The sequence below is a fragment of the Oryctolagus cuniculus genome, chromosome 16 (assembly GCF_051225735.1).
Source record: "Oryctolagus cuniculus isolate XC-2025 breed Fujian yellow rabbit chromosome 16, ASM5122573v1, whole genome shotgun sequence".
NCBI classification, from domain to species: domain Eukaryota; kingdom Metazoa; phylum Chordata; class Mammalia; order Lagomorpha; family Leporidae; genus Oryctolagus; species Oryctolagus cuniculus.
Genome location: NC_142882.1, coordinates 66525600 through 66551500, shown reverse-complemented (window position 1 = coordinate 66551500; position 25901 = coordinate 66525600). Strand labels below are relative to the sequence as shown.

General features: G+C 40.4%; 2 protein-coding genes across 2 annotated transcripts in view; one reads left to right on the top strand and one right to left on the bottom strand.

Moving 5' to 3' along the window:
• Nucleotides 1-17629, bottom strand: part of SUGCT (succinyl-CoA:glutarate-CoA transferase) — an 800879-nt gene extending 783250 nt beyond the window's left edge. The window contains exon 1 of the mRNA XM_008261668.5: nucleotides 17312-17629. Within this exon, the coding sequence (XP_008259890.3) occupies nucleotides 17312-17411 (100 nt within the window). The 5' untranslated portion in view covers nucleotides 17412-17629. The remainder of the gene's footprint in view (nucleotides 1-17311) is intronic.
• A 205-nt stretch (nucleotides 17630-17834) lies between these two features.
• On the top strand, nucleotides 17835-20071 carry MPLKIP (M-phase specific PLK1 interacting protein). Its single transcript, XM_008261671.5, has 2 exons — nucleotides 17835-18223; nucleotides 19556-20071. The coding sequence occupies exons 1-2, from the start codon at nucleotides 17885-17887 to the stop codon at nucleotides 19754-19756; spliced, it is 540 nt and encodes a 179-aa protein (XP_008259893.1). The 5' UTR covers nucleotides 17835-17884; the 3' UTR covers nucleotides 19757-20071.
• The last annotated feature ends 5830 nt before the right edge of the window (nucleotides 20072-25901 follow it).

Sequence of the window (25901 nt, the reverse complement as noted above, 5' to 3'; positions counted from 1 at the left end):
CGGCCATTGGAGGGTGAACCAACGGCAAAGGAAGACCTTTCTCTCTGTCTCTCTCTCTCACTGTCCACTCTGCCTGTCAAAAAAAAAAAAAAAAAAAAAAAAAGAAATGGGCAAAGGACTTAAACAGACATTTTTCTTTCTTTTTTTTTTTTTTTTTTTGGCAGGCAGAGTTAGACAGTGAGAGAGAGAAACAGAGAGAGAGTTGTAGACAGTGAGAGAGAGACAGAGAGAAAGGTCTTCCTTCTGTTGGTTCACTCCCCTAATGGCTACCACGGCCAGTACTGTGCCAATCCGAAGCCAGGAGCCGGGTGCTTCCTCCCAGTCTCCCATGCAGGTGCAGGGACCCAAGCACTTGGGCCATCCTCCACTGCCCTCCTGGGCCACAGCAGAGAGTTGGACTGGAAGAGGAGCAACCAGGACTAGTACCCAGCGCCCCAACAGGGACTAGAACCCAGGTGCCGGCGCCACAGGTGGAGGATTATCCAATTAAGCCATGGCACCGGCCAACAGACATTTTTCAAAAGAGGGAATCCAAATGGCCAACAGACACATGAAAGAATGCTCAGGATCACTAGTCATCACAGAAATGCAAATCAAAACCACAGTGATGTTTCACCTCACCCCAGTTAGAACGGCTTTCATACAGAAATCAACAGACAACAAGGCTGGCAAGGATGTGGGGGATAAGATACCCTAATCCACTGCTGAATGTAAACTGGTAAAGCCACTATGGAAGACAGAATGGAGATACCTCAGAAATCTGAATACAGACTTACCATATGACCCAGCCATCCCACTCCTGGGAATTTACCAAAGGGAAATGAAATAAGCAAATAAAAAAGTTATCTGCACCCACATGTTTATCGCAGCTCAATTCACAATAGCTAAGACATGGAATCAACCTAAGTGCCTGTCAACTGATGACTGGATTAGGAAATTATGTGATATTTACATAGCGGTAAAAAAAAAAATGAAATCTGGTCATTTACAACAAAATGGATGAATCTGGAAGACATCATACTTAATTAAATAAGCCAGTCCCAAAGGGAGAAATACCATATGTTCTCCCTGATCTGTGGTAACTAATAGAGCACCTAAAAGGAAATCTGTAGAAGTGAAATTGACACTTTAGAAGCAATGACTCGAACAGCACTTGTCTTGACTGTCGAGGAACAATGGTTTTTTGTTTTTTTTTTTTTTCCTTAAAGGAGAATGGAACTGGGAATGGGAGAAGGAGGAGGAGGTGGGGTAGGAATGGGCGTGGAAGGGTGGGTATGGTGGGAAGAATCACTATATTCCTAAAGTTGCACTTATGAAATTTGTACTCATTAAATAAAAGGTTTCTTTGGGGGGGAAGAAAAGGAAAAAAATCATGAATGTATTAAGAATATCGGTTACAGAATTTACATATTTTCGTATATACTACAACAGGCTTAAGATTGGTCACAAGAAGGAAATGATTCTTATGAGGGGATCCACAGACCAAGCTCCTCTAGTAAGGAATACTAGAAATCTTTATGGTAGTCATTCTCTCCTTTAAAAAAGCCAGTTTTTTTTTTTATAATAAGAAATTGCAGTCACAGGTGGGCTTCCAGCAAGATGGCTGCTGAATAAGAAACTCAGATGTTCATCTCACCCAAGAGACACCAGTTATCACACCTATTCTCACACTGAAGTCACCTTCACAAGAGCCAAAGAAGCCAGGTGAGAGACTGCAATGCCTGATTTTACTGTAATAATAAGAAAATATGTGTTGAAGACAGGAAGAAGTAGACAGCTTCCCACAGTACCTCTCCCCCAACTACAAGTAGCATGGGGTGGAGAGACACCACACCTCTGGCTTGGTAAAGGGAGGTGGAATTAATTCAGAACTTAGACTTGAAATCCAGTACCATGGCCCCTGCCCCAGGCACATACCAGCACACTGAGACCTTAGAGTTTCCTTAGCCAGGTAGCTAAGGGTCTACTTCTACTACCCCTCCTGCAGACAGTGAAGCAACACTCCAACCACTATGGAGTAGGGCAGGAAAGGGAACTTAGGACCTCATCTTGGAGATCAGAGCACAAGACTATGGTATGCCTTAGGGAGAAAATAATATGTGTTAGATAAGCTTTCTCTGGGCATAAATTAGAGTACTATTGCTCCTATGAATTTACCCAAGAGAAATGAAATAGCATATGAAAGGGTTATCTGTATTTCCATGTTTATTAGAGCTCAATTCACAATAACTAAGATACAGGATCAACCCAGATGCCCATCAACTGATGACTGGATAAAAAAATTATAATAGGGCCAGCGCCGCAGCTCACTAGGCTAATCCTCCACCTTACAGCGCTGGCACACGGGGTTCTAGTCCCGGTCAGGGCGCCGGATTCTGTCCCGGTTGCCCCCCTTCCAGGCCAGCTCTCTGCTGTGGCCCAGGAGTGCAGTGGAGGATGGCCCAAGTCCTTGGGCCCTGCACCCCATGGGAGACCAGAAGTACCTGGCTCCTGCCATCAGATCAGCGCAGTGCGCCGGCCACAGCGCGCTGGCTGCGGCGGCCATTGGAGGGTGAACCAACGGCAAAGGAAGACCTTTCTCTCTGTCTCTCTCTCTCACTGTCCACTCTGCCTGTCAAAAAAAAAATTATAATATATACATATATATATACACACACACACACACTATGGAATACTACTCATCCAGAAAAAGAATGAAATCCTGTCTTTTGCAACAAAATAGATGCAATTAGAAACCATTATGCTTAGTGAAATAAGCCAGTCCCCAAAAGACAAATACCACACGTTTTTCCTGATCTGTGATAACAGAGTACCAAAAAATGTAATGAATAGGAGTGAAATTGACATTTTGATATCCAAGGATTGTTTACAGCACTTGTCTCTACTGATGAGAACAGTATTGTTTTTCTTCTTACTATTTGTTGAGCGCTTTACTTAGTGTAGGGTTAAACTAGACTGAGTGTAGATCATTGTAAAAATTAAGAATGGGAATAGGAGAGGAAATAGGGTGGGAACATGGGCAGAAGGAATTATAGGGAAAGGAGTATCACTATGTTCCTAAATCTGTATATATGAAATATAAGAAATTTGTATACCTTAGATAAAATTTTAAAAATTATAGTGGTGTTGGTCATGAGTTCAATGTTAATGAATGAACAATACATAAACTAGAGTGTCATTAAACAGATACACACATAAAACAAGGCTATGACTTTTTTGAAGACTATTTATTTGATCAGCAGAGAGAGAGATCTTTCATGCACTGGTTCACTCTCTAAATGGGTACAACAGCCAGGTCTCAGTCAGGTTTAAGCCACTAGCCAGAAACTCCATCCTAGTCTCCCACATGGGTAGCAGGAGCCCAAATATGTGGGTCATCTTCTGCTGCATTCCCTGGCACATTAGCAGTAAGATGGATCAAAAGCAGAGTAGCCAGGACTTGAACCAACACTCCAACATGGAATATCAGCAGCAGCTTAACCTGTTGTGCCATAATTCCAGCCCCAAATTTTAAACAGTTAACAGCATGAATCTGGAGTTGAATTGTGTGGATTCAATTGCCTGCTCTACTATTTACTACTCTAGGGTCCTTAGGTAAGGAAACTGCACTTTTCTGAGTTTCCCCCTCTTCAGCTGAAGTACTATCTCATAGGATTTGGAGAGATCAAATGAAATCCTGCATGTAAAGTGTTTACTACACTTTCTGGAACATAATACATGCTCACTAAAAGTTTTTCATCGTCATATTTGTATTAAACAGTCATATCACATATTAAATTAAATATAATCCAGATATGAAATGAGAAAATGCAAGATTTTATTTAAGAAATGGGGAAACATATAGTTCTCAATTCTCTATACTGCAAAAGGATATATAGAGCCATTTCTGGTTTGTAAAAGACTGATAGACTGAGTGCAAGTACTGGGTGTATACAAGGGGGAAAACAGTTAGAAAAAGCATTAATTGTAATGTAATTTGTTGAAATATATGGAGCAGCTTGTATATCTGTCTTATTTGGCCTCTAGTATTGAAAGTTATTATAATGATACAGCTGGGTGACCATGCAAAGAAGTATAATTATAATTAAGCTGCCATCAATTCTATGCTTGCCAGAGTTGCTTTCTAGGACTCGCCTAGTACTTGGCCCTAGGGTATCCATGACACAAATAAACTTGAGCAGCATTAGAGTAGAGTTAATTGACAGATGTACACACAAGTGGATCAATAGTGAGACAGTGATCATGACATGCACCCCACACGTACTAGTCAACTACAAGACAAAAAAAAAGTTAATGTTGAAATCTTTATTTAATATATACTAAATTTATTTTCTGTATACAAAGATAATTGAAAATGAATCTTGATGCGAATGGAATGGGAGAGGGATCAGGAGATGCGAGGGTTGTGGGTGGAAGGGAAGTTATGGGGGTGGGGGGGGGAAGCCATTGTAATCCATAAGCTGTACTTGGGAAATTTATATTTATTAAATAAAAGTTAAAAAAAAGTTAAGTCATTAAACAATTGATCAAATATTAGTATCAAGTTAAAAAGTGATATACACCAAAAATATTTTTAAATTTGATATCAGGACTTACAAGTGAGAAAACACAAGACAGACATCAAAGTATGCTCTCTTAATCTGCTGAAGCTTCACCTGCAATAGTTAGCATGATATTTTCTTATAGCATGCATTAGAAGCCATGAATGAAGCCCTCTGTTCCTAATAGTGTGGTGGGTACTTTTAGGAGGGTAGGGTACTGCCAAGATTACAAGAAGACATTCCAGGGCAATTACAATTTGGAGTCACCAGGCAACAGTTTGCTTGTTTGTTTGATTTTCTAGACTTGTGGGAAATAATAAATAAAGGGTTTTGAAAAAGAAGATAAAAGATCTTCATGGACTTAATGACATTTCAGTTCTACTACTCACTGAAACTCGTAAGTGTGTGTGTGAGTGTATTAACTTGTGTGTGTGTGTGTATATATATATGTATGTATGTATATATTTACAGATTAATTATTCTCTGTCAAGGTCCACCTCAGTCTTTTTTTTAAAGATTTATTTTATTTGAAAGGCAGAGTTACAGAGAGGTAAAGGCAGAAGCAGAGAGAGAAAGGTCTTCCATCTGCTAGTTCACTCCCTAAATGGCCGCAACAGCCGGAGCAAGGCCGATTCAAAGCCAGGAACCAGGAACTTCCTCCAGGTCTCCTACACGGGTGCAGGGGCCCAAGGACTTTGGTCATTTTCCACTGCTTTCCCAGGCCATAGCTGAGAGCTGGATTGGAAGCAGAGCAGCTGGGTCTCGAACCGGCACCCACATGGGACGCCGGCACTGCATGAGGCAGCTTTACCCACTACGTCACAGCACCAGCCCCATCTACTTTACTTTTAACAACTTGTCAATGAAAGAACTGTGTCAAAATGATAATTTTTAATTAGTTTTCTTTCTCTGAAATCTATATAGTATATAGGACATGAATCTTCAGCATCAAATGTTTAAGTTTACATACAACAAAATTACTTAAATTATTATTCATTGCTGGAACCCCTATTACATTATTGAGTAAATATAAGATATACAATGAACACAGCAAAAGAATCAATTTAGAAATTAAGAAAATAAAAAGTAAAGAAAATCAAAATCACTCACTTTTTATCAAACATAATAATTACTAATATTTTTGGTGTCAATGCTTTCATAGATCGATGTACCATTTTTAGTTAAAATCTAATCATGTGCTACACATATATTATCATAACCTGTTTTTATCCCTTAATACTTTGGAGGCTACCACTCATAATTTTAGATCGAAGATGAAATTCTTCACTGACTCTCAGAGTAAACTGTTTTTACAGAACAGAGCTGAATGCATGTCCACTACAAATGCCAGTATATTTGATTCTCATTGTAAATAAGTATAAGTCAATGGTTCTAGAATTCTATTACAACCCCCAAAAAGGTAGTGTGGAAGTGATGTTCATATGTGAGGTAATCACATTGTATAGGGACAACCAGTGAATAATAGTTCAATGGATAATTCATAACTCAACCCCTAGTGACTTCCAATTTCTTAAAAATTGTTCCTCTGCAAAAAAAAAAAAGAAAAAAGAAAAAAAAAGCTATTACTGTGAGGTTGGCAATTAAGCAGCTTTTGCAACTATTGAATTCTATTTTTAATGAAGAACCAAGAAATTTACAGGAGGTATTGGACTAAAGGGCCAGAAAACAGGGCTTTAAGCCCACTGTGAAGGCATGCCACAACCAAAGTCTAGGTCACTGCTAATCTCAAATTACTCTGCTTTTCCATATTTCCCAGCTTCTCTTGCAGTTAGGCTAGGATCAAATGGCTGCTGTCCGGCCAATGAAACAAAGGCATAAGTATTATCCTAATTCTAGGCTTGATCCTTAAGGACATCCCATGAAATCCCCCAGTCCTCTACTCTTGGAGACTACACATTTCAAATAGTGTAGTTAAATATTCAAGAAAGATGCTTTTCTTGTATTGAGCAACCACAATTCTGGGCTGATTAATACCACAGAACAACTTAGCCTATCCAGACCAATAGAGATGCCAAGCATCACAGCCAATGACTAGAAAGTGCACTTCAGGGTAGATTATTTCACTTTCCCTTTACAAGCAATCTCCAAATTGGAATATGTGAAGACTTTCTAAGGGATACATGAATTGTTTTAAAGAAACTAAATGCCAGGTCTTCCACTTCCATAAGTAGTCTTTCCTGCAGACTACAGGTAAGCCTTTCCTCATAATAAGCCTTCTCCTGCTAAGCAAAAAAAGAACATATTCCTCACACAGCCAAAATTTACGTAACTGACAAGAACTTACAAATATCAACTTAAAATAAACAACTGTTTTTCCAAAATCTTTTAAGAGATACAACACTACTGTCATTTGACATTTAGAAAAGTGGAAAACAGTTCTAACTTATAGACTTTACAAATCAATTTATAAACAATTCATAACCAAAATTAAGTCAGAAATAAAAACTTTTCCTTAGGTGTTCAGATTTCTTCCAGAGGCCATCCTAAAGATAGCTGTCCCAAAGATCACAAGTGATTGAACCAAAACCTGGTGGAGAAAATGATAGATTAAGGAGCCGGCGCTGTGGCTTAGCAGGTAAAGCCATTGCCTGCTGTGCCTGCATCCTATTTAAGCGCCAGTTCAAGTCCCAGCTGCTCCACTTCTAATCCAGCTCTCTGTTATGGCCTGGGAAAGCAGTAGAAGATGGCCCAAGTCATTGGGCCCCTGCACCGGCGTGGGAGACCCAGAGGAAATTCTTGGCTCCTGGCTTCAGATCAGCTCAGCTTTGGCCGTTGCAGCCAATTGGGGAGTGAACCAGTGGATGGAAGACCTTTCTCCCTCTGGCTCTCCTTCTCTCTGTGTGTAACTCTGCCTTTCCAATAAATAAATTAATTAAAAAGAAAGAAAGAAAGAAAGAAAACGATAGGTTAAAACGACTGACTATAAGACTGTTCACATCCCCAAGAGGTCCCTTAAAGCTTCTCATTGTTGGTGATGTCGTTCTCCTCTGGCAGAAGACTGACCAAAGGGGAGATCTTCATGCAAATTAGAAAAAACAACCCTTCCAGGAGATAATTGGTAAAATAGTGCCTACTCTATGTTGATGAAACTGTTTCAAAGATACTTGTGGGGAACTATACTTATTAAAGCAAAAAAGAAAAGGCACAGTATGAAATGCAACAAGGGCCTTTTGACATTAAAAAAAAAAAAGATAAAATCCTAAGCCCTATTTCACAGAACACTGAGGATACTTAACAAAGAGGAACACACGGTGGAGAAAGGGCAACTTAGAAGAAACATGGGGATAGATATGCATGTGACAAAGAACACTTTTTTACCAAGTTTCCAATAGGTAACTCTGAAGAGCAAGAAGCATCTAAGGAGAAATTAAAGATGCTTTCTGGGTTAAGGGCTACACAATCCTCCCAGGACTTCTCACAAAGTAATAAATTAAAAAATTAGCCGTTAAGAGCGCAAGCATTGTGGCAAAGTCAGTTAAATTGCCATTTGGGAAGCCTGCATACATATCCAAGGAATGGAATGAAGTCGAAATGAAGTGCTAACTCCACTTCAAGCCACCTTCGTCTAATGTGCCTGGGAGGCAGCAAGATAACACTCCAGGTTCCTGCCACCCACCTGGGAGACTCAGAGAGAGTTCCTGGCTCCTTGGGCAGCCATGGCTGTTTCGGGAGTAAACCAGTAGGTGAACAGGTGAAAGATCTGTGTGTATGCGTGTGTGTGTGTCTCCCTCCCTGTCACTCTGCCTTTCAAATAAATTTTTAAAAAATCATTAAAAAGAATGTTTGTTAAGGCTTTTAGAGTGTTAGGGGATGGGAAAGGGAAGTGAGTAGCTTGTTTCCAGGGAGAGTCACCTCTTGAAACTCTTCAAAATCTTTCATCTATAACATCAAATCATCCACCACATATATTAAATTTAGGGCAGTCAGCGTTGTGACAGAGGCCTAAGTTGCACCTTTCTATGCCAGCATCCCACATCAGAGTACTGGCTGGAGTCCCAGCTGCCCTACTTCTGACCCAGCTTCCTGTTAATGAGCCTGGAAAACCAACAGAAGATGGCCCAAGTTCTTGAACCCTGCCACCCTTGTGGGAGATCAGGATGGAGATCATGGCTTCGGGCTTTGGCTTCACTTGGCCCTGGCTGTTTGCATCCCTTTGAGAAATGAACCAGTAGATAGAAGATATCTGTGTGTGTGTGTATGTGTCCCTCTCTCTCACTCTGTTACTTTGCCTTTCAATAAATAAATAAATCTTTTTTAAAATATGAATACTTATACCAGTAGTGTATGAAACCAGTGTTTTATATCATTTTGATAATCCTGAAGCTAATATCTTGGTTCTATGGGTTTTTTTTAATTTCCTTTTGCAAATCTGACAGAAATTTACATGACATCATCTTTAATTTGCAATTGAAAGAAAATTTTAATATCTTTTCATATATTCTTGATAGCCTATATTTCTACAGGAATATTTACATTTTTCTTACTGACTTATATGGATTTTTTATAACTTTTTTCTCAGTAAAAATAACATTCCCCTATCAACTCTGATTTTTTTAACTTGCTTCAGAATTTCATTTTTTTTAAAGATTTATTTTTACTTATTTGAAAAACAAAGTTACAGAGAGAAGTAGAGACAGAGAGAGAGAAGTCTTCCATCCACTGGTTCACTCTCCAAATGGCCACAATGGCCAGAGCTGAGCCGATCCGAAGTCGGGAGCCAGGAGCTTCTGCCGGTTTCCCACATGGATGCAGGGGCCCAGGGGTCATCTTCTACTGCTTTCCCAGACCAAGGGAGAGAGCTGGATTGGAAGAGAAGTAGCTGGGACTAGAACTGGTGCCTATATTAGATGCTGGCGCTTCAGGCCAGGGCTTTAACCTGCTGTGCCACAGCACCAGTCAGAATTTCATTTTTAAAAAATAATTTCTTAGTTTCTGCCTTTAGTATTGCTTCAAGGTTTCCCAAGACCACCCATACTTAGTGATTTGTTAGGAGTAACAAGACTGAGCATCTGATTGTATTCACAGCTAAGGTTCCATTGCCGCAAAATGATACATGACGGGATTAGCAAAAGGAAAGATAAAGGCAGAGACTAGAACTCTCCACAAACAGGCTTCATATGTTCTGTCCCTGTCATGGAAGACCACACCAAGCATGCTTCTTTCAACAGCAACAAAAAACATTGCAATGCTTCTCCCCAGGGAACACTTTCAGAGACTCAGAACCCAAGGTTTTTATTAGAGCCTCAGAACTAACGCTTTTTATGGAGGGCTATTCATATTTCTTAAGATGTACTTATTTGACAGAAAGGGTGGCAGAGTGAGAGAAACAGAGAGAGAGAGAGAGAGAGAGAGAGATCTTCCATCTGCTAGTTCACTCCCTAAGTAGCCTTAACAACCAGAGCTCCCAGCTAATGGCATGGGAAAAGCAGCCAAAGATGGCCCATTGGGTCCCTGCCACCCACGTGGGAGACTTAGAGGAAGCTCCTGGCTCCTGGGTTCATCCTGGCCCAGCCTCAGCTGTTGTGGCCGTATGAGGAATGAATCAGTGACGGAAGATCTCTGCCTCTCCCTCTCAGTTTCTGTAGCTCTAACTTTCAAATAAATAAATCTTTAAAAAAAAAAAAATGGTCCAACAACAGCAGCCTGAGGCTTGTCACATTAACTCTTTTTCTGTACAGGAATAATGTTTTCCTACTCTCAAATTACATAAAAATTCATTTACAGTTGATTTTCCCATTAAAAAACTTTTATTTTAAACTATCTGAGGGGGGCGGGTGCTGTGGTGCAGCTGGTTAATGCCCTAGCCTGAAGCACTGGCATCCCACAATGGGCACCAGTTCTAGTCCTGGCTGCTCCAGTTCCGATCCAGCTCTCTACTATGGCCTGGGAAAGCAGTAGAAGACAGCCCAAGTCCTTGGGTCCCTGCACCCGTGTAGGAGACCTGGAAGAAGCTCCTGGTTCCTGGCTCCTGGCTTCGGATCTGTGCAGCTCCAGTCGTTGGCAGCCAATTGGGGAGTGAACCAGCGGATGGAAGACCTCTCTCTCTGCCTCTCCTTCTCTCTCTGTGGAACTCTGACTTTCAAATAAATAAATAAATCTTTTAAAAAAATAAACTATCTGAGGTTTCTTTTTCCCATCTAAACATTAAGTAGGTGCTTCTTGGATAAAAGATCAGCATTTTTTCTCAGTTTTTATTCTCCTACACATTTCACATTTTCTACAAAAAGTGTTCTTAGTTCATTTTCTGGTACTATGACAAGACACAACAAACTGGAGAATTTATTAAGAAAAAAGAAAATTGTTTCTCATTGTTCTGGAGGCTGGGAAGTACAAGTATATGGTGCCAGCATATATATATATATATATATATATATATATATATATATATATAGCCAGGGCCTTCATGTTGCATTGTCCCATGGTGCAAAATGAAAGTGCTGGAAGATCAAAGCAAGAGAAAGCCAAGGAATTTGCTTTTATTGTAACCCACTCTTGATATAATTAACCTACTGATGCAATAATGGCCTTAAACCAGCCTGAGGGCAAAGCACTCATGACCAAAACGCCACTTAAAAGTCCCCATTCCTTTTTTTTTTTTTTTTTTGACAGGCAGAGTGGACAGTGAGAGAGAGAGACAGAGAGAAAGGTCTTCCTTTTACCGTTGGTTCACCCTCCAATGGCCGCCACGGCTGGCGCGCTGCGGCCGGCGCACCGCGCTGATCTGAAGCCAGGAGCCGGGTGCTTATCCTGGCCTCCCATGGGGTGCAGGGCCCAAGCACTTGGGCCATCCTCCACTGCACTCCCTGGCCACAGCAGAGAGCTGGCCTGGAAGAGAGGCAACTGGGACAGAATCCGGTGCCCCGACCGGGACTAGAACCCGGTGTGCCGGGTTAGGATTAGCCTATTGAGCCGCGACGCCGGGCAAAGTCCCCATTCCTAATCCATTACAAAGGCAATGAAATTTCAACATGAGTTTTTGGAGGACATATTCAAATCAGACAGTGTGTATCATTTTTATAATTGGGATAATACAAAGATGCAGAGTCTAATGATACAAATTTTTTTATTCATCTTAAAACAAATTTTAGACTGTGTATCTGGAAAGCAATATTTAAATTTTCATATTTTTCTTCCCATAGAAGTAACCTGTCACATTTTTATTATTTTTGGTGAAAATTTTTAAAATATGAGTTAATGTATTAGTAACTATGATATACCTGGGTGAATATTAATCTACAACAGAGGAATACTAGTACTAGCCTACAAAAGGGGTGGGGAACCTTTTTTTCAGACAAGGACAAAATGGATTTCTATAACAACATCCTCTGACCATAAAAAACTATCAAGTTAAAAATTAGCCTGCTATGTAGAGTCCCATCTGTGGTTGCCTTCTCAGGGTCAGACTAAATTATTTCACAGGCCTTATGTGGCCCATGGGTCAGACATCTTCACAAAGAAAAGGACATAAAAAATATTTCACCTGTGCTTGACTACATTGCATACTTAGAAATAAAAAGATCAAACTTTAATGAAGTAGTGGAAGTTGACTGTGAGTCTCTTCAAAACAGTCTCCTTCTATTTCTTGCACTTTTTAACATTTATTATTTATTTATTTGAAAGTTAGAGTTACAGAGACGGAGGGAGAGACAGATACAGACAGCCCTTCCATCTACTGGCTCACTCCCCATATAGCCGCAATGGCCAGCCAGCACTAGGCCAGACCAAAGACAGGAGCTAGGAGCTTCTTCTGGGTGTCCCACATGGGTGGCAAGGGCACAACCACTTGGGCCATCTTCTGCTGTTTTTCCTAGGCCATTAGCAGAGCCTTGGATCAGAAGCACAGCAACTGGGACTCAAAACAGTGCTAATGTGGGAAGCCAGCATCACAGGCAGCAGCTTTACCCACTAGATCACAATGCAGCCCCAAATTCTTGCTTTTTCAATGAAAATATTACTTTGGAAAGTAAATAAATATGTCCAGGGGAAAGATACACTTCTCTGGATTTACAGTCTTGGAAATATCTCCAGGCTTTGTGTTTTATATTCCTTTAAATATAAACATTCACCTCCTTGAAGTTCTCTATCTATTCAGTCATATTTTAACTTCCACTGCTTGTCCTTTAACCCAAGTTCTAAGGTTGGTTTTGTTTTTAATTTAGAAAGCCCTGACAATGCAGAAACATGAAAATATTTGCTTCCTAAATCACCAAATGTTACCAATGTGATATCTGCAACACTGGATAGTACCTGACACCTACCTAAAATAGTAGCTTTCAAATTATTTCTGTAGAGCCCTGGAATTTCTTTAAGTAGACTTAGGAGCCTTGTTGGTGGTAGAGGGAAAAGGTAGTTAAAGTAAGGGTACAGAGGGATTAAGGCTCTAAGATCCCAAATCTGCTCTTTTATATTAGGCTTCCAAGTATGACTCTTTGAAGGTAAGGCTCTACAATAAAACAAAAACAATAACATTGAAATCCACTGAAAAAACAAATACCAAAAACATCATAGATAACCTAAATAAGTAAAGATTCTTAGCCTTATAGAAATAGATAAAGTTCCATTTACATTTATACTTAGGTTTCTTTGGGTTGGTATGCTCGGCGGTGTAGCACAGCAGATTAAAGCCCAGGCCTGAAGCACCTGCATCCTATATGGGCGCTGGTTCTAGTTCCAGATGCTCCTCTTCTGATCCAGCTCTCTGTTATGGCCTGAGAAAGCAGCAGAAGATGGCCCAAGTCCTTGGACCCCTGAATGCACGTAGGAGACCTAGAAGAAGCTCCTGGCTCCTGGCTTCGGATCGGCGTAGCCGACCATTGCAGCCATCTGGGGAGCGAACCAGCAGATGGAAGGCCTCTCTCTCTGTCTCTACTTCTCTCTGTAACTCAGTCTTTCAAATAAATAAAAAACAAATCTTCAAAAAAAATATATAGAACTTCTGAAACATGCCACCATCACAAAATTAGTTATTTCTGGGGCTTCCCATGTAACTCACAGGTATTCAAGAAGTTTCTTGATGTTCTATCTGCTGACACCCTGGTATGCAATGCTACTTAAAGACAGCACCTTGCCAATCATAATGTCTTTGCATTTAAGAACTGCCTTACTAAGGATCCTGTCTTCTAATGCTGGTCCTCCCTAAACAGTGCTTTCTAACAAAACCATACCTATTACAAAAATCCATCACCCTAGTTCTTCACTTTTCTGCCCTTAGGTAGATTGGTTTGATGATAATAAAAGGTGAGAACCGGGGCCAGTGCCGTGTCTCACTTGGTTAATCCTCTGCCTGCGGCGCCGGCATCCCATATGGGCACCGGATTCTAGTCCCGGTTGCTCCTCTTCCAGTCCAGCTCTCTACTGTGGCCCGGGAAAGCAGTGGAGGATAGCCAAAGTGCTTGGGCCCCTGCACCCGCATGGGAGACCAGGAGGAAGCACCTGGTTCCTGGCTTCAGATCGGTGCAGAGCATCCGTAGCAGCCATTAGGGGGGTGAACCAAGGGAATGAAGACCGTTCTCTCTTTCTCTCTCTCTCTCACCGTCTAACTCTATCTGTCAAATAATAATAAAAAAAAAAAAAAGGGTGAGAATCACTGCCCATGAGGACACCTTCAAAAGCTCATGGGAAATGGGCAGGCAGTGGTACAGTCATTATCAGCCTGTGGGGGATGCCCACATTTCATATCACACTGCCTGGATTTGAGTGCCAGCTCCACTTCCAATTGAAATTCCAGCTTCCTGCTACTGCATACCCTGAGAGGCAGCAATAGCTCAAATACTTGAGTCTCTGTCACCTTAGTGAGATACCTGATTGAGTTCCTGGCTCCTGGCTTCAACCTAGCCTAGATTTCGCTGTTGTGGGCATTTGAGGAATGAACTAGCAGATGGAAGATCTCTCTCTCTCTCTCTCTCTCTCTCTCTCTCTCTCTCTCTCCCCCCTCTCTCTGTGTCTCTGTCTCTCTGCCTTTCTAATTAAGTAACTGGGGGGGGGGGTGAGTCCTTCCATTCCCCTCATCTCTCTTCCCCTGTAATCACCATCATACAAAAAAAAAATTTCAAAACAAACAGATGTTTAGTGATCTTAAGTCCACCAGTTCAGGCAGCCAAAATGCAATTCCCAGGCTAGAGTCTGGGAAGATCCTTGGTACATTTTATAAAATTCAAATATTTAAGGTCATACATAAATATCTTTGAATCTAAAATGAGCTACACAACACTACTTTGAATATATTTACCTATCTATTGTAATTTTAAAGGATGAACTGATAGCCAATTCATATTTCTTAGGGGAAAAAATTGCCTAGGATTCAGGAAATTCTGATCCAATTTCCACTTGCTATGTGAACTTAAGTCATTTAACTTCTCTTGGTCAATTTCTCATCATTAAAAAAGAAAGTGGGAGCATGTATTTAACCTAGTAGTTAAGATGCCCAAATCCCAGATCGTAGTGCCAGCATTTGATTCCAGGCTCCAGTTCCTGAGTACAGCTTCCTGCTAGTGCAGACTGAGAGATGGCAGTGATGGCTCAAGTAACTGGGTTCCTACCACCCACAGGGGAGTCTGAATTGTGTTGCTGGCTTCAGCCTTGGGCCAGCCTGGAATATTGTGGGTATTTGAGAACTGAATCAGATTCGAGCTCTCTATGTCTGTTTTTGTCCCTGTTTCAAAATAAATAATATTTTTTTAATTGAAAGAAGAAAGGAAAGTGACCTGGTTTCAGAAGTAAAACAAATCTGGAGTGGGGCCAGTACTGTGGCACAGAAGCGCTGGCATCCCATGTAGGCACCAGTTCTAGTCCCAGTTGCTCCTCTTCCGATCCAGCTCTCTAGTATGGCCTGGGATAGCAGTAGAGGATGGCGCAAGTCCTTGGGACCCTGTACCCACGTGAGAGACCCAGAAGAAGCTCCTGGCTCCTGGCTTCAGATCAGCTCAGCTCCGGCCATTGCAGCCATCTGGGGAGTGAACCAGTGGATGGAAGACATCTCTCTCTGTCTCTACCTCTCTCTGTAGCTCTATCTTTTGAATAAATAAATATTTAAAAAAAACAAATATGGATTTTCATATAATTATTAAGAATTCACCCTTCATCACTGACACACAGAAACAACCTGTCAAAAATTTTCCACTGTATTCCTTCCCCTGTCCCTTTGCTAATGCAAGTTCCTATGCATATTAGACAGCTATATACCACAAGGAAAAGCATTCTGAAGTGTAAGCCAAGGAAGACAATTTACAGCACCTCACTGAGCACACTATGATCCAATATTTTGCATGTTTTGGACAGTTACAAAAATGAACAAAGGTAATTTTGTCCCTGTCATCCTCACTTCTCTACCTCCTCTCCAAAGTAGATTGGTTGAAGGAAACAAAAGGTGAGAATCACTGCCCATTAGGACATTTCCAACAGTTGGCTGAAAATGGAATTAAAAGATAAGCATATTTTCATACAGAAAAAATTTTGAAATCCACGCACAGGTTTTTCATAGTATACATTTTTTGTGAACTTTCTGATGACTCGTTGAATGCATGGATTTTTTAAAAATTGGACAAAAACAAACTTTTAAGTCCATTTTCCATAAATTTTGTATTACTGTATATGACATATGTGACCCTTTAACTCATTCAATAAATATCCGAGTACCCAATTGCCAGACATTAAGCTAAACATCAAAGACAATATTCCAATTTTTGACTGGGGCAGAACTATACAATAAAGCGGACAGGCTGGTGTCTTTACTCCTTAACTGCATCACCAAGTCTTGATGGGATTACTCTGCTTTGACATTGCAAGTCGAATCCACAGTAGAAAAGAACTGTGGCAAACTTAATTCTCCCAGAATAAACCAATCAAAAAACCTGTGTGTGTTTCCATTCATCAAGGAGAACGGAAGCTGAGAAGATGCCAACACTCTTCAGCTGAGCATATCACAGAACTCATTTACAGCACACAGGGAGCAGAGGCAGCTGCAGGAGGGTGCAGACTTAAGGAAAACCACAGGTCTGGACTTCCCGGTAGGCTATGATTTAATGAGTCCTACAGGTCTTTAGGATTCTGTATCCTACAAGCTGATTTCCAGATTCATGGTAGACTATCATTCCCAAATTCTGAGAAGGTAGAGAAAATTCTAGAAAACCAGTAAATCTAAATTTCATCCTATAAATATAATTCAGGGACAGGTGCCTGGTACTACGACGTCTTTTATTAAACAGGAGATATCATTCTTGAATTGTCACACTTTTCTTAAAAATTTACAAAACAATATATCAAGAATTTTGGCCATATTTTGCTATTTTAAATAAATCGGTGCCTCTGTTCCTAACCCCTCCTTAACCCTCTTCCACTGAACAAGAACTGAAAGGGGTAAAGTTCAGTTTTTGTTAGCACAACTTCTCCCCTAAGTCATTCCAAGCAGCAGGCTGAAGTCCTTTCTGAAATGCAGCTGGGTGCCCAGGTTTAAAGTTAATGCCAACTTGGCAGAGTGCAGAGGCGCGCGCCAAGGGTACCCGCGTTGGGGCCGGACTAGCTCGGACGAGCCTGGCCTGGGCCGCGGGCGCCGGGCAGAGCGACCACCAGGCGGCCAGAAAGCCGGGCGAGTCTGGCCGCGGGGCCACAGAGCCAGGGCACCGGGAGGCGAGAAAAGCCAAACTGTGGGCTTCGGGGCAACATCACGAAAGCGCGGGCTCTGTCAGGATGCCCCAAGAGGGAAGCTGGGGCAGGGGTCCCTGTCGCCGCCCGGACCGAGAGTCGGAGTGTACCTGACTGCGGGCGGCCGGTCCACAGCCCCCTCCCGCCGCCCCGGCCGGACAGGAGGCGGGTTCTCGGCAGAACCACCACCCTTGCCAGCTTCGCCAGCATCGCGCTCCTCTCAGACAGCGTCTGCCCGGTGTGAGAGAACCCGGCGCGGCGTCTTCTGCAGCCACTGGGGGCGCACGCGGGCTCCTCCGATCCCGCCCCACTCGGAGCGGTACGGGGCGGGGCCGAGCGCGCCCAGCCTCGGGTTGCCACCCTGGTGGTGTGGGCTCGCTTGTCAGTCCGACCAAGAACCGCCGGACTGAACAGCCTAAAGGAAAGGGGTAGGTTATTGGCCCTTCCTTTATCTTTTTTCTTCCTCTCGCCTTCACTTAAGTCCACTCAATCTCCACTTAACTCAGTGACTTATTTAGGACGCCAGTCCCTTGCGGAACCTTTCGATGCCGGAACCAATGTGTTGCAGCGCGCTGCCGACAGGCGAACTGTTTTGGTGAAGGACGACCAGTTCTCAGAGGAGGGTCGACTGGTGCAGTTCCGGTGGGAAAGCGCGGCAGCGAGGTGCTCGGCTTCAGCGCGATATGAACAGACAGAATTTTCGACCCCCGACTCCTCCTTATCCCGGCCCGGGTGTCGGAAGTTGGGGTAGCGGGAGCAGCTTCCGGGGTACTCCGGGCGGTGGCGGACCGCGGCCGCCCTCCCCTCGGGACGGGTACGGGAGCCCGCACCACACGCCGCCGTACGGGCCCCGATCTAGGCCTTACGGGAGCGGCCACTCTCCGCGACACGGCGGCAGCTTCTCGGGGGGCCGTTTCGGGTCTCCGTCTCCTGGCGGCTACCCTGGCTCCTACTCCAAGTCCCCCGCGGGGTCCCAGCAGCAATTCGGCTACTCCCCAGGGCAGCAGCAGACCCACCCCCAGGTAATAATAGCCAGCGTTTGCCGAGCTCTTGCTGTATGGCAGGCGTGGTACTGCTAATCCCTTTACGTGAGCTATTTTTCTTTACTCCTCTATGAGGTGATACTATTGTTTACCCTATTTTTCAGATGAGTAAACTGAGGCTTAAAGTTGTTGTCTTAAGATTATCCTAAAATGTGGCAGAATCGTACGTCCTGTTGTATTTAACCAGTTCACTGCCACTCGGAGACACAGGTTGTCCTAATTTTCCGTTTCCTCTCCCTGTCTGAGGCCCTTACCAGTTTATCTCACTGAATTAGTCTAGTCTCCTGTGCTCAGTAAAAAAAATGAAAAGTGGATACCTAGGATACAGTCTCTCCTAGTTTCAGATTGCTGCCATCTTCCTGCAGCAGCCCCCTTTTCTTTTTTCTTTTCTACCTGTATTTATTTATTTATATATTTTTCAAGCTATTATTCTGGCTTCTGTTCCAAGTTCTCTCTCAAGGGAAAATCGGTGGTAGTGGAAGTTTTCCATCTGTGTACAAGAAAAGATGGGTCCAGGATTTCCTCATATGCAATTTGTGTCCACTTGGTGTTTTCCAACTTTATGTCTGCTGACCCAACCCTGTCTCTTTGAGCCTGGAGCTAAGAATATAGAAAATTTTCATGGGGCAGGCCTTTGGCAGAGCAATTCAGTAGCCACGTGGTGCCTCATCCATCGAGCTTCCTGTTAATACCGGCCCTGAAACACAGCAGTGATGATTCCAATACTTGGGCCCCTACTACTCAACGTGGGAAAATCTGAGTCCCTGTCTTTTGACTTAAGCTGGGCTCAGCCCTGCTGTAGGCATCTGGGACGTTAATCAGTGGATGATTCAATCTTATTATTTCTCCCTCTGTCTCTGTCTCTCTCTGCCTTTCAAATTGAATGAAAATAAATTTTAAGAAATATTTTAAAATATTTTTTCATGAAAGATTCAGGAGACTTTAAAGCTATAGGGGTTTAAAATTAAGTTTTTTTAAGGAAAAAAAATGGAAATTTCAAGGAAAGATTGAATACAGTTAATGTATCCCATAATCCTTGTGCTTGATTTCATCACCTCTTGTATTTAATACTTGCAGAGTTGCTAAATTAGAAACTTGAAAGTATTTGAAATGATAATGGGCATTGAGATTATTAAATTGACTTAAAATACTTTTTAAAAACACTGGATTGAAGGAAATATGTACTTTGCAGTTGAACATATTTGGTTTCAAGTCAGAATGTGTTCCCCACTAGCCTTTCACTAAAGGGAAAAGCACCAGTTATTTCTGCTAAATGTTTTTTTTTTTTAACTGATGATTTTTTTCCTAAAGGGTTCTCCAAGGACATCTACACCATTTGGATCAGGGCGTGGTAGAGAAAAAAGAATGTCTAATGACTTGGAAAATTATTTCAAGCCTTCAATGCTTGAAGACCCTTGGGCTGGCCTAGAACCAGTATCTGTAGTGGATATAAGCCATCAGTACAGCAATACTCAAACATTCACAGGCAAAAAAGGAAGATACTTTTGTTAATATTTGTGAAATTCATCTGGAAGCTTCAAGTGTCAGGAACATCTTGGACAAAACTTTTACTTGTGTAATTAAGTTGAACCCAATGATGATGACTTTGAATAACTATAGAGCCTTCTTGATATTTTGCATCATATCAAGCATTATTGGTATTAGAGCAGAAGACAGGCTAATTTTCAGAATTTAGCTCTCTGGAAGTATCTACCACATTTTAGAAGATTTACAGTTTCCATAGACTTAATATTCCTGGTTAAATAATGGACATTTGTCTTTTAATGTTTTTCCAGTGTTTCAAAATAAAATATTTTGTATTTCTAACTGTATTGTGGTTTTGTGATTAAAAAAAAGTGAATTATTAAGTAATGCTTTGTAACCACCTAGACTTTGTAGGTTAATGTTTTGTAAACTATCTTGAAAATGAAGTAGATAAACCATCTTTTGATCTATAGACAGTTCTATATTTGATCACAGATAAAGAGGAAGAGAATAGCAGTTCTTTACATATTCATTGTAACATTGTCCTACACACCTATTTTATGGAATGCTTTTGTAAAAATGCATTGAAACTTGATTTTGAAGTCACCAAAACCTACTTAAGCTTAAGTTTATATTCACTTAACTGAAAAAGGCAAACATAGACTATGCATATCTAGATCAAAATGTTGTCTAAGCTTTTGTGCCCCATAGCATATTCTCAACATGGTGAAGTCATTTTCTCCTCAAGCCAGAGGAGATGGCAACCAGCCTTCTCAAATGACTTCATTGAATAAAGAATATCTTTCAACTCCATTATTCCCCAAGAAAACAAATTGACCATGCTTTAGATCATGTTTCTGTGTTCTTAAGCCAAATAGCTATGACCAAGGAAGTGAGACCTTCCTTGTTTGAATCAAACTCACTCCTATAATGAGATAGGGTTCTTTGATCTTTAACCCCCACAGTACCTACCTGGAGTAGAGAAGTAGGTATCCAAAAGAGAGGTTGCTGTGTAAGTGTACCTACAGTAATGGAGATAAAACATACAAAGGAAATTTTCCCCATCTATTGAAACAAAATCAAGTCTTCTGTGTTAGCTCTTTAGATGCAAAGATAGAGCTAGTTGAAGTTTTGTTTCCATATTCCCAAAAAGGAACATCTAAAAATGAGCCATATCCAATTCTGATTTGTTTGTAAGGTCTTTCAGAGGCAAAGAAGGTAAGACTGGAAGTATTTTTAGATGAATAAAAGTCAGTATGAGCCAAGACTTTTAAAACTGTATTTCTGCCAAGTTCTCGTTGGACCTGTGTACTTTATGCCTCAGTTTTCTCATATGTAAAATAAGAAAATTAATAGTACCTGTGTCATAGAGGTGTTAGGTTTGAGGTTTAAATGGGTTTATAGTACCTGGCACATAGTAAGTACTCAGTAAGTGATAGTTATTATTTTGTCTCGTTTACCCCTATGTCTTCAGTTTTTAGGATAGTGCCTGCGAAATGGTAGGTACTTAAATATTAGATGAATTTTAACTACTATATTGTTTGGCCTACTTCCTGTATATGAAAGAGATATAGTAATTTTTCCCCACTATTTTAAAGAAAAAGTCCCTATTTCCTAACATCTTGTCTTTCCAGATGTGTTGCAACCATGATGTATGATGAAAATTAGAGCAAGTAGGATAATTTCTGATGTACCTTTCATTGAACTTTATAGGTAAAAAATACTATCTTTAGGAAACGGCACTTGGAAATAATTATTAAACCTTTTGAAGATCATTTTGGTATTGGCAGATGAGTAATTTAGAAGGGTTTAGTGCCAAGGTATATATTTGAGACATTCAAATTATAGCTCCTAGTGGTTTGTATGTTTTATTTCAAAATTATTGTACTTTATAATATGAAATAAAGGTAGGACTTCTTTCTTGTCACAGGAGTTTAGCATAGCAGGTAAGATGTTAACATCCATGTCAGAATACCGAGGTTAGATAACTGGCTTTGCTCCTGGCTCCAGCTTCCTGCTAAGGTGGACCCTGGGAATCAACAGTGATAGCTCAAGCAAGTGAAGCCTGCCACCCTCATAGGAGTCCTAGATGGCATTCCTGACACCCAGTTCCAGCCCAGTTCCAGCCCAGGCCCAGGCCCAGCCCCAGCCATCTAGTACTCTTTGAAAATAAATTTGCAAATAGGAGCTATTCCCTGCCTTTTCTTTCTGTTAATTGATTTGATTATGTTGTTACTCTACTTTTGTTTAGTTGAGTGAAAGGAATTGATAATCCTTTAAAATGCAAAGTAATTGGCTTTGGTGGGGTTTTTTTTTTTTCCTCCATCGATATGCTAAACAACTTGTGGGGAAAATTTATGATTAAGTATCCATCTTCTGATGATTAAAGAATTGAAGTATAATCTGTAGCAGAGTTTTCAGATAGAGTGTGCATTTTCCTGGGAGGTTTCACCTTTCCAAGGAATAAACAGGCATAGCTAGCTTTAAGGGAATCCAAATTCAGATCTTCAGTTCTCATAATAAACTGTTGAAACAAATCTACCTAAGAACATGTCAATGATCAAGAGATCATACCATTTCTCCTTTTCCCATCTGCCATTTTGTAATCACCCTTCTCCCATTGTATAGGAGAAACATATGACAAGTTTTCCAAAAATGTGTCCAAAAGTATTTTAGGTTTCATATACTCTTGCAAGAACCTTGCCACTACTCCATCTATATGTTATGTCCTCCCTTTGAACCTCAGCAGATCTTTCTGACTTCCCTAAGTAAGGAGTATGGTGGAAGTTAATATATTTTCTTTGTGAGTGAAATGTGTTAGAAATGAATTATATTGGCCTCTGCGGAAATGTCCAGAATTCAGATCTATTGTCTCATAGGGAGATGACTATTTTAGTAGCCTTGCCCTTTTTTTGTTTATTTCCTGACTGTTGAAAAGACTGTTTGGTTTCTCCTGTGGGTGAATTATGTGAAAGGAAAGCAAAAAGCACAAATGCAACATGAAAGGAAGGGTACCAAAGTTTTGTTTGATCTATCTTAGGAATTAGAATATTCAAGATTGGTATAAAAGCCTAATTGGTTTGGGTGAGATTGCTATGAAGCAAGCTTTCTGTATTTCTGCTCTTCTCAATAATGATAAAGAGTTGATGAATATCACTCTCCTGTCCCTGTCTCAGTAGCATAATTTGCATGATTTCAAAGAGGAAGAAGTTAAAATTTCCATGTTTATTTCTGATATACTAACATTATATCTTCAAGTTAACATGTTTTAGAGGTAAGTTCATGGTTTTGTATTTTCTTGAACATGTTTCAGATTTCCTAGGAGAAACATTCTCATTAACTTTTGCTAGTTAGATGCTAGAAATCCATATTATTTATTTTACCATGACCCAAGTCCTATCGTTACTTAACAGTTTGTTTGCTTTTTTTCATTTCTACCATGTACTTGGGCTAAAATTAACAAATATTTTGTGGGTCTTACTGTAAATAAGACATACCTTGCATAAAACCTGAGCTAACTTATAAAATGCATCTCAGTTTCAGAGATGTTACATTGTGTGTTTGATGAAATTTCACAAATCACGCTCTTAAAATCAGAACCTATGAATGGGTATGATAGTAAATGTCTTCAAAATGTAGCCTAGATTATAAAACATTTAACTAGGAAGTCATCTTTCCTTAATTAAGGTTTATTCTACCATCTCAAATATTTGTATTCTGATTATTAAGGAACCAGAAATCAATTGTTTATAAAATATCTACCTATAATTAAAGAACTCTGCAATTTCCAATTTTAGGGTGGTTTTACTTAGTTTTGTGTAATTTTTAAGCATGATGACTCTTAAGGGAAAGGATTATATATAAGTCTTGGCAAAGCCTTTTGTTAACTTCCTAAGGGATTAAATAGGAGTATAACTTGGACAACAGATTCTTTTTTTTTTTTTTTTTTTGACAGGCAGAGTTAGAGAGACAGAGAAAGGAGAAAGGTCTTCCTTTTTTCCGTTGGTTCACCCCCAAAATGGTCGCCGCAGCCAGGAGCCAGGTGCTTCCTCCTGGTCTCCCATGCAGGTGCAGGGCCCAAGCACTCGGGCCATCTTCCACTGCCTTCCCAGGCCACAGCAGAGAGCTGGACTGGAAGAGGAGCAACCAGGACTAGTACCCAGCGGCCCAACCAGGACTAGAACCCAGGGTGCTGGCACCGCAGGCGGAGGATTAGCCAAGTGAGCTAAGTGAGCTGACCGGACAACAGATTCTTAATGCAAGTGGGTTTTAATTCCATATAACTTGTAAATAATTGAATGGCATCATTATAATGAGCTTTTTCTACCCCTTTTTATTTATATTCATGAATGAGTTTTCTTAGCAAGTATATCTGAACTTTAAGAATAGTAATAAAACTGGTATTGTCTGAATTTAACATAGTTGTTAAAATTAATATTTTCATCACTTGAATAGTAATGATAACCCTGACAGTGTTCTGCAACACTTGGAAATTTAGTGATTGGAAACAGACTGTTTACACATTTTTTTATTTGAATAACTATGATTTTAATGTATTTTTTGAGGAACAGGTCATGATAGGGTATCAGTAAAGACTTTCAAGCATTACATGTTATTACATTGAGATTAAGTTACATGGACAGGTGTAATCAATATCTAAGTTGGGAATAGAAAAACTGCAAATTTCCTACTACTAAAAAACTTGTTCCTGTTTTAAGGAGTAGGGTGGGTATTAACTTGCTGTGATATTTAGATTCTGCTAGATACACTAAAATAATAAAATGAATTTATATTAAAGTATCAAAATCACAGAATTTACAAAATGATAAAAGTTTTTATTTAGATTTGAAAGTATATAAAAGGGTATTTCGTTTTTACAATTCCTTAAGAAACTCTATAACCAAAATTTGTAAAGCTCTCAAATGAACAGATGGTGAGGAAAAGGAAATGTAGTAATGTGTGAACCCAAGGGAAGTCAGAAACAAATGGGAAAAAAAATTGAAATTATAGCAAATTCAAATATTTCAGAAATTACAGTAAATGTAAATTTTCCTTTTTAAACAGCAGATTAGATTATCGAAATGAGATCTATTTGCTGGTTTGAGAAAAATACATCAGAGTTTAGGTAAGATTCAAATGTACAATCATAGTGGAGATTTTAGTACATCTCACTCAAAAACATATCAAGCAAATACAGAATTTTTAAGGATAGGATATAGATGGGGCCGGCGCAATGGCTCACTTGGTTAATCCTCTGCCTGCTGTGTCGGCATCCCATATGGGCACCGGGTTCTAGTCCTGGTTGCTCCTCTTCCAGTCCAGCTCTCTGCTGTGGCCCGGGAGGGCAGTGGAAGATGGCCCAAGTGCTTGGGCCTCTACACCTGTACAGGAGAACAGGAAGAAACACCTGGTTCCTGGCTTCACATCGGCGCAGTGCTGTCCGTAGCGGGCATTTGGGGAGTGAACCAATGGAAAGAAGACCTTTCTCTCTGTCTGTCTCTCAGTCTACATCTCTACCTATCAAAAAAAGGGAAAAAAAAAAAAAGGATAGGATACAGAGAACCAGTACACAAGATAGATAATATATGTGTGTATAGTATATATCAGGCATACATGGTAAATGAGAAATGTTTTATAAGTTCTCTTAATCACAGACTGCAAATTGCAAAGAATTAGTTGATAAATCATTTTCCAGCCAAAATGTCCTTAAAAATTATACCTCTCCTCAAAAAGTACAAGAATAAGTCATTAAGACAAGACAAACTATAGAGGATGTCTGAAGCAAAAGTTGTTTCTCTGGATAAACTAGACAAAGATTGAGGGAGAAAAAAATACCTTTGATGTAATATTAGGAGCTATATAAACATTATAAAATACAGAAAGAAAATAATAGTGATGGAATCATCTGAATGATAATGCAATGGGTTAAGTAAATCACTGTTGTATCTTCCTTTGGCTATGGGGTATACATGAATTTGCTCTCCTTTGAAAGATTTCACAACAAAAAATTTATTTTGATGCAATTCATTTTAAAATGCCAGCATCATCCAAAACCAAATCAAAGATGTTACAAGAAATGAAAATTACACACCAATATCTCTCATCCTGAATAAAATCTGGCGATATTTAAAAAATTATATCCACCATAAAAAAGTGGTACATATTGTTGGTG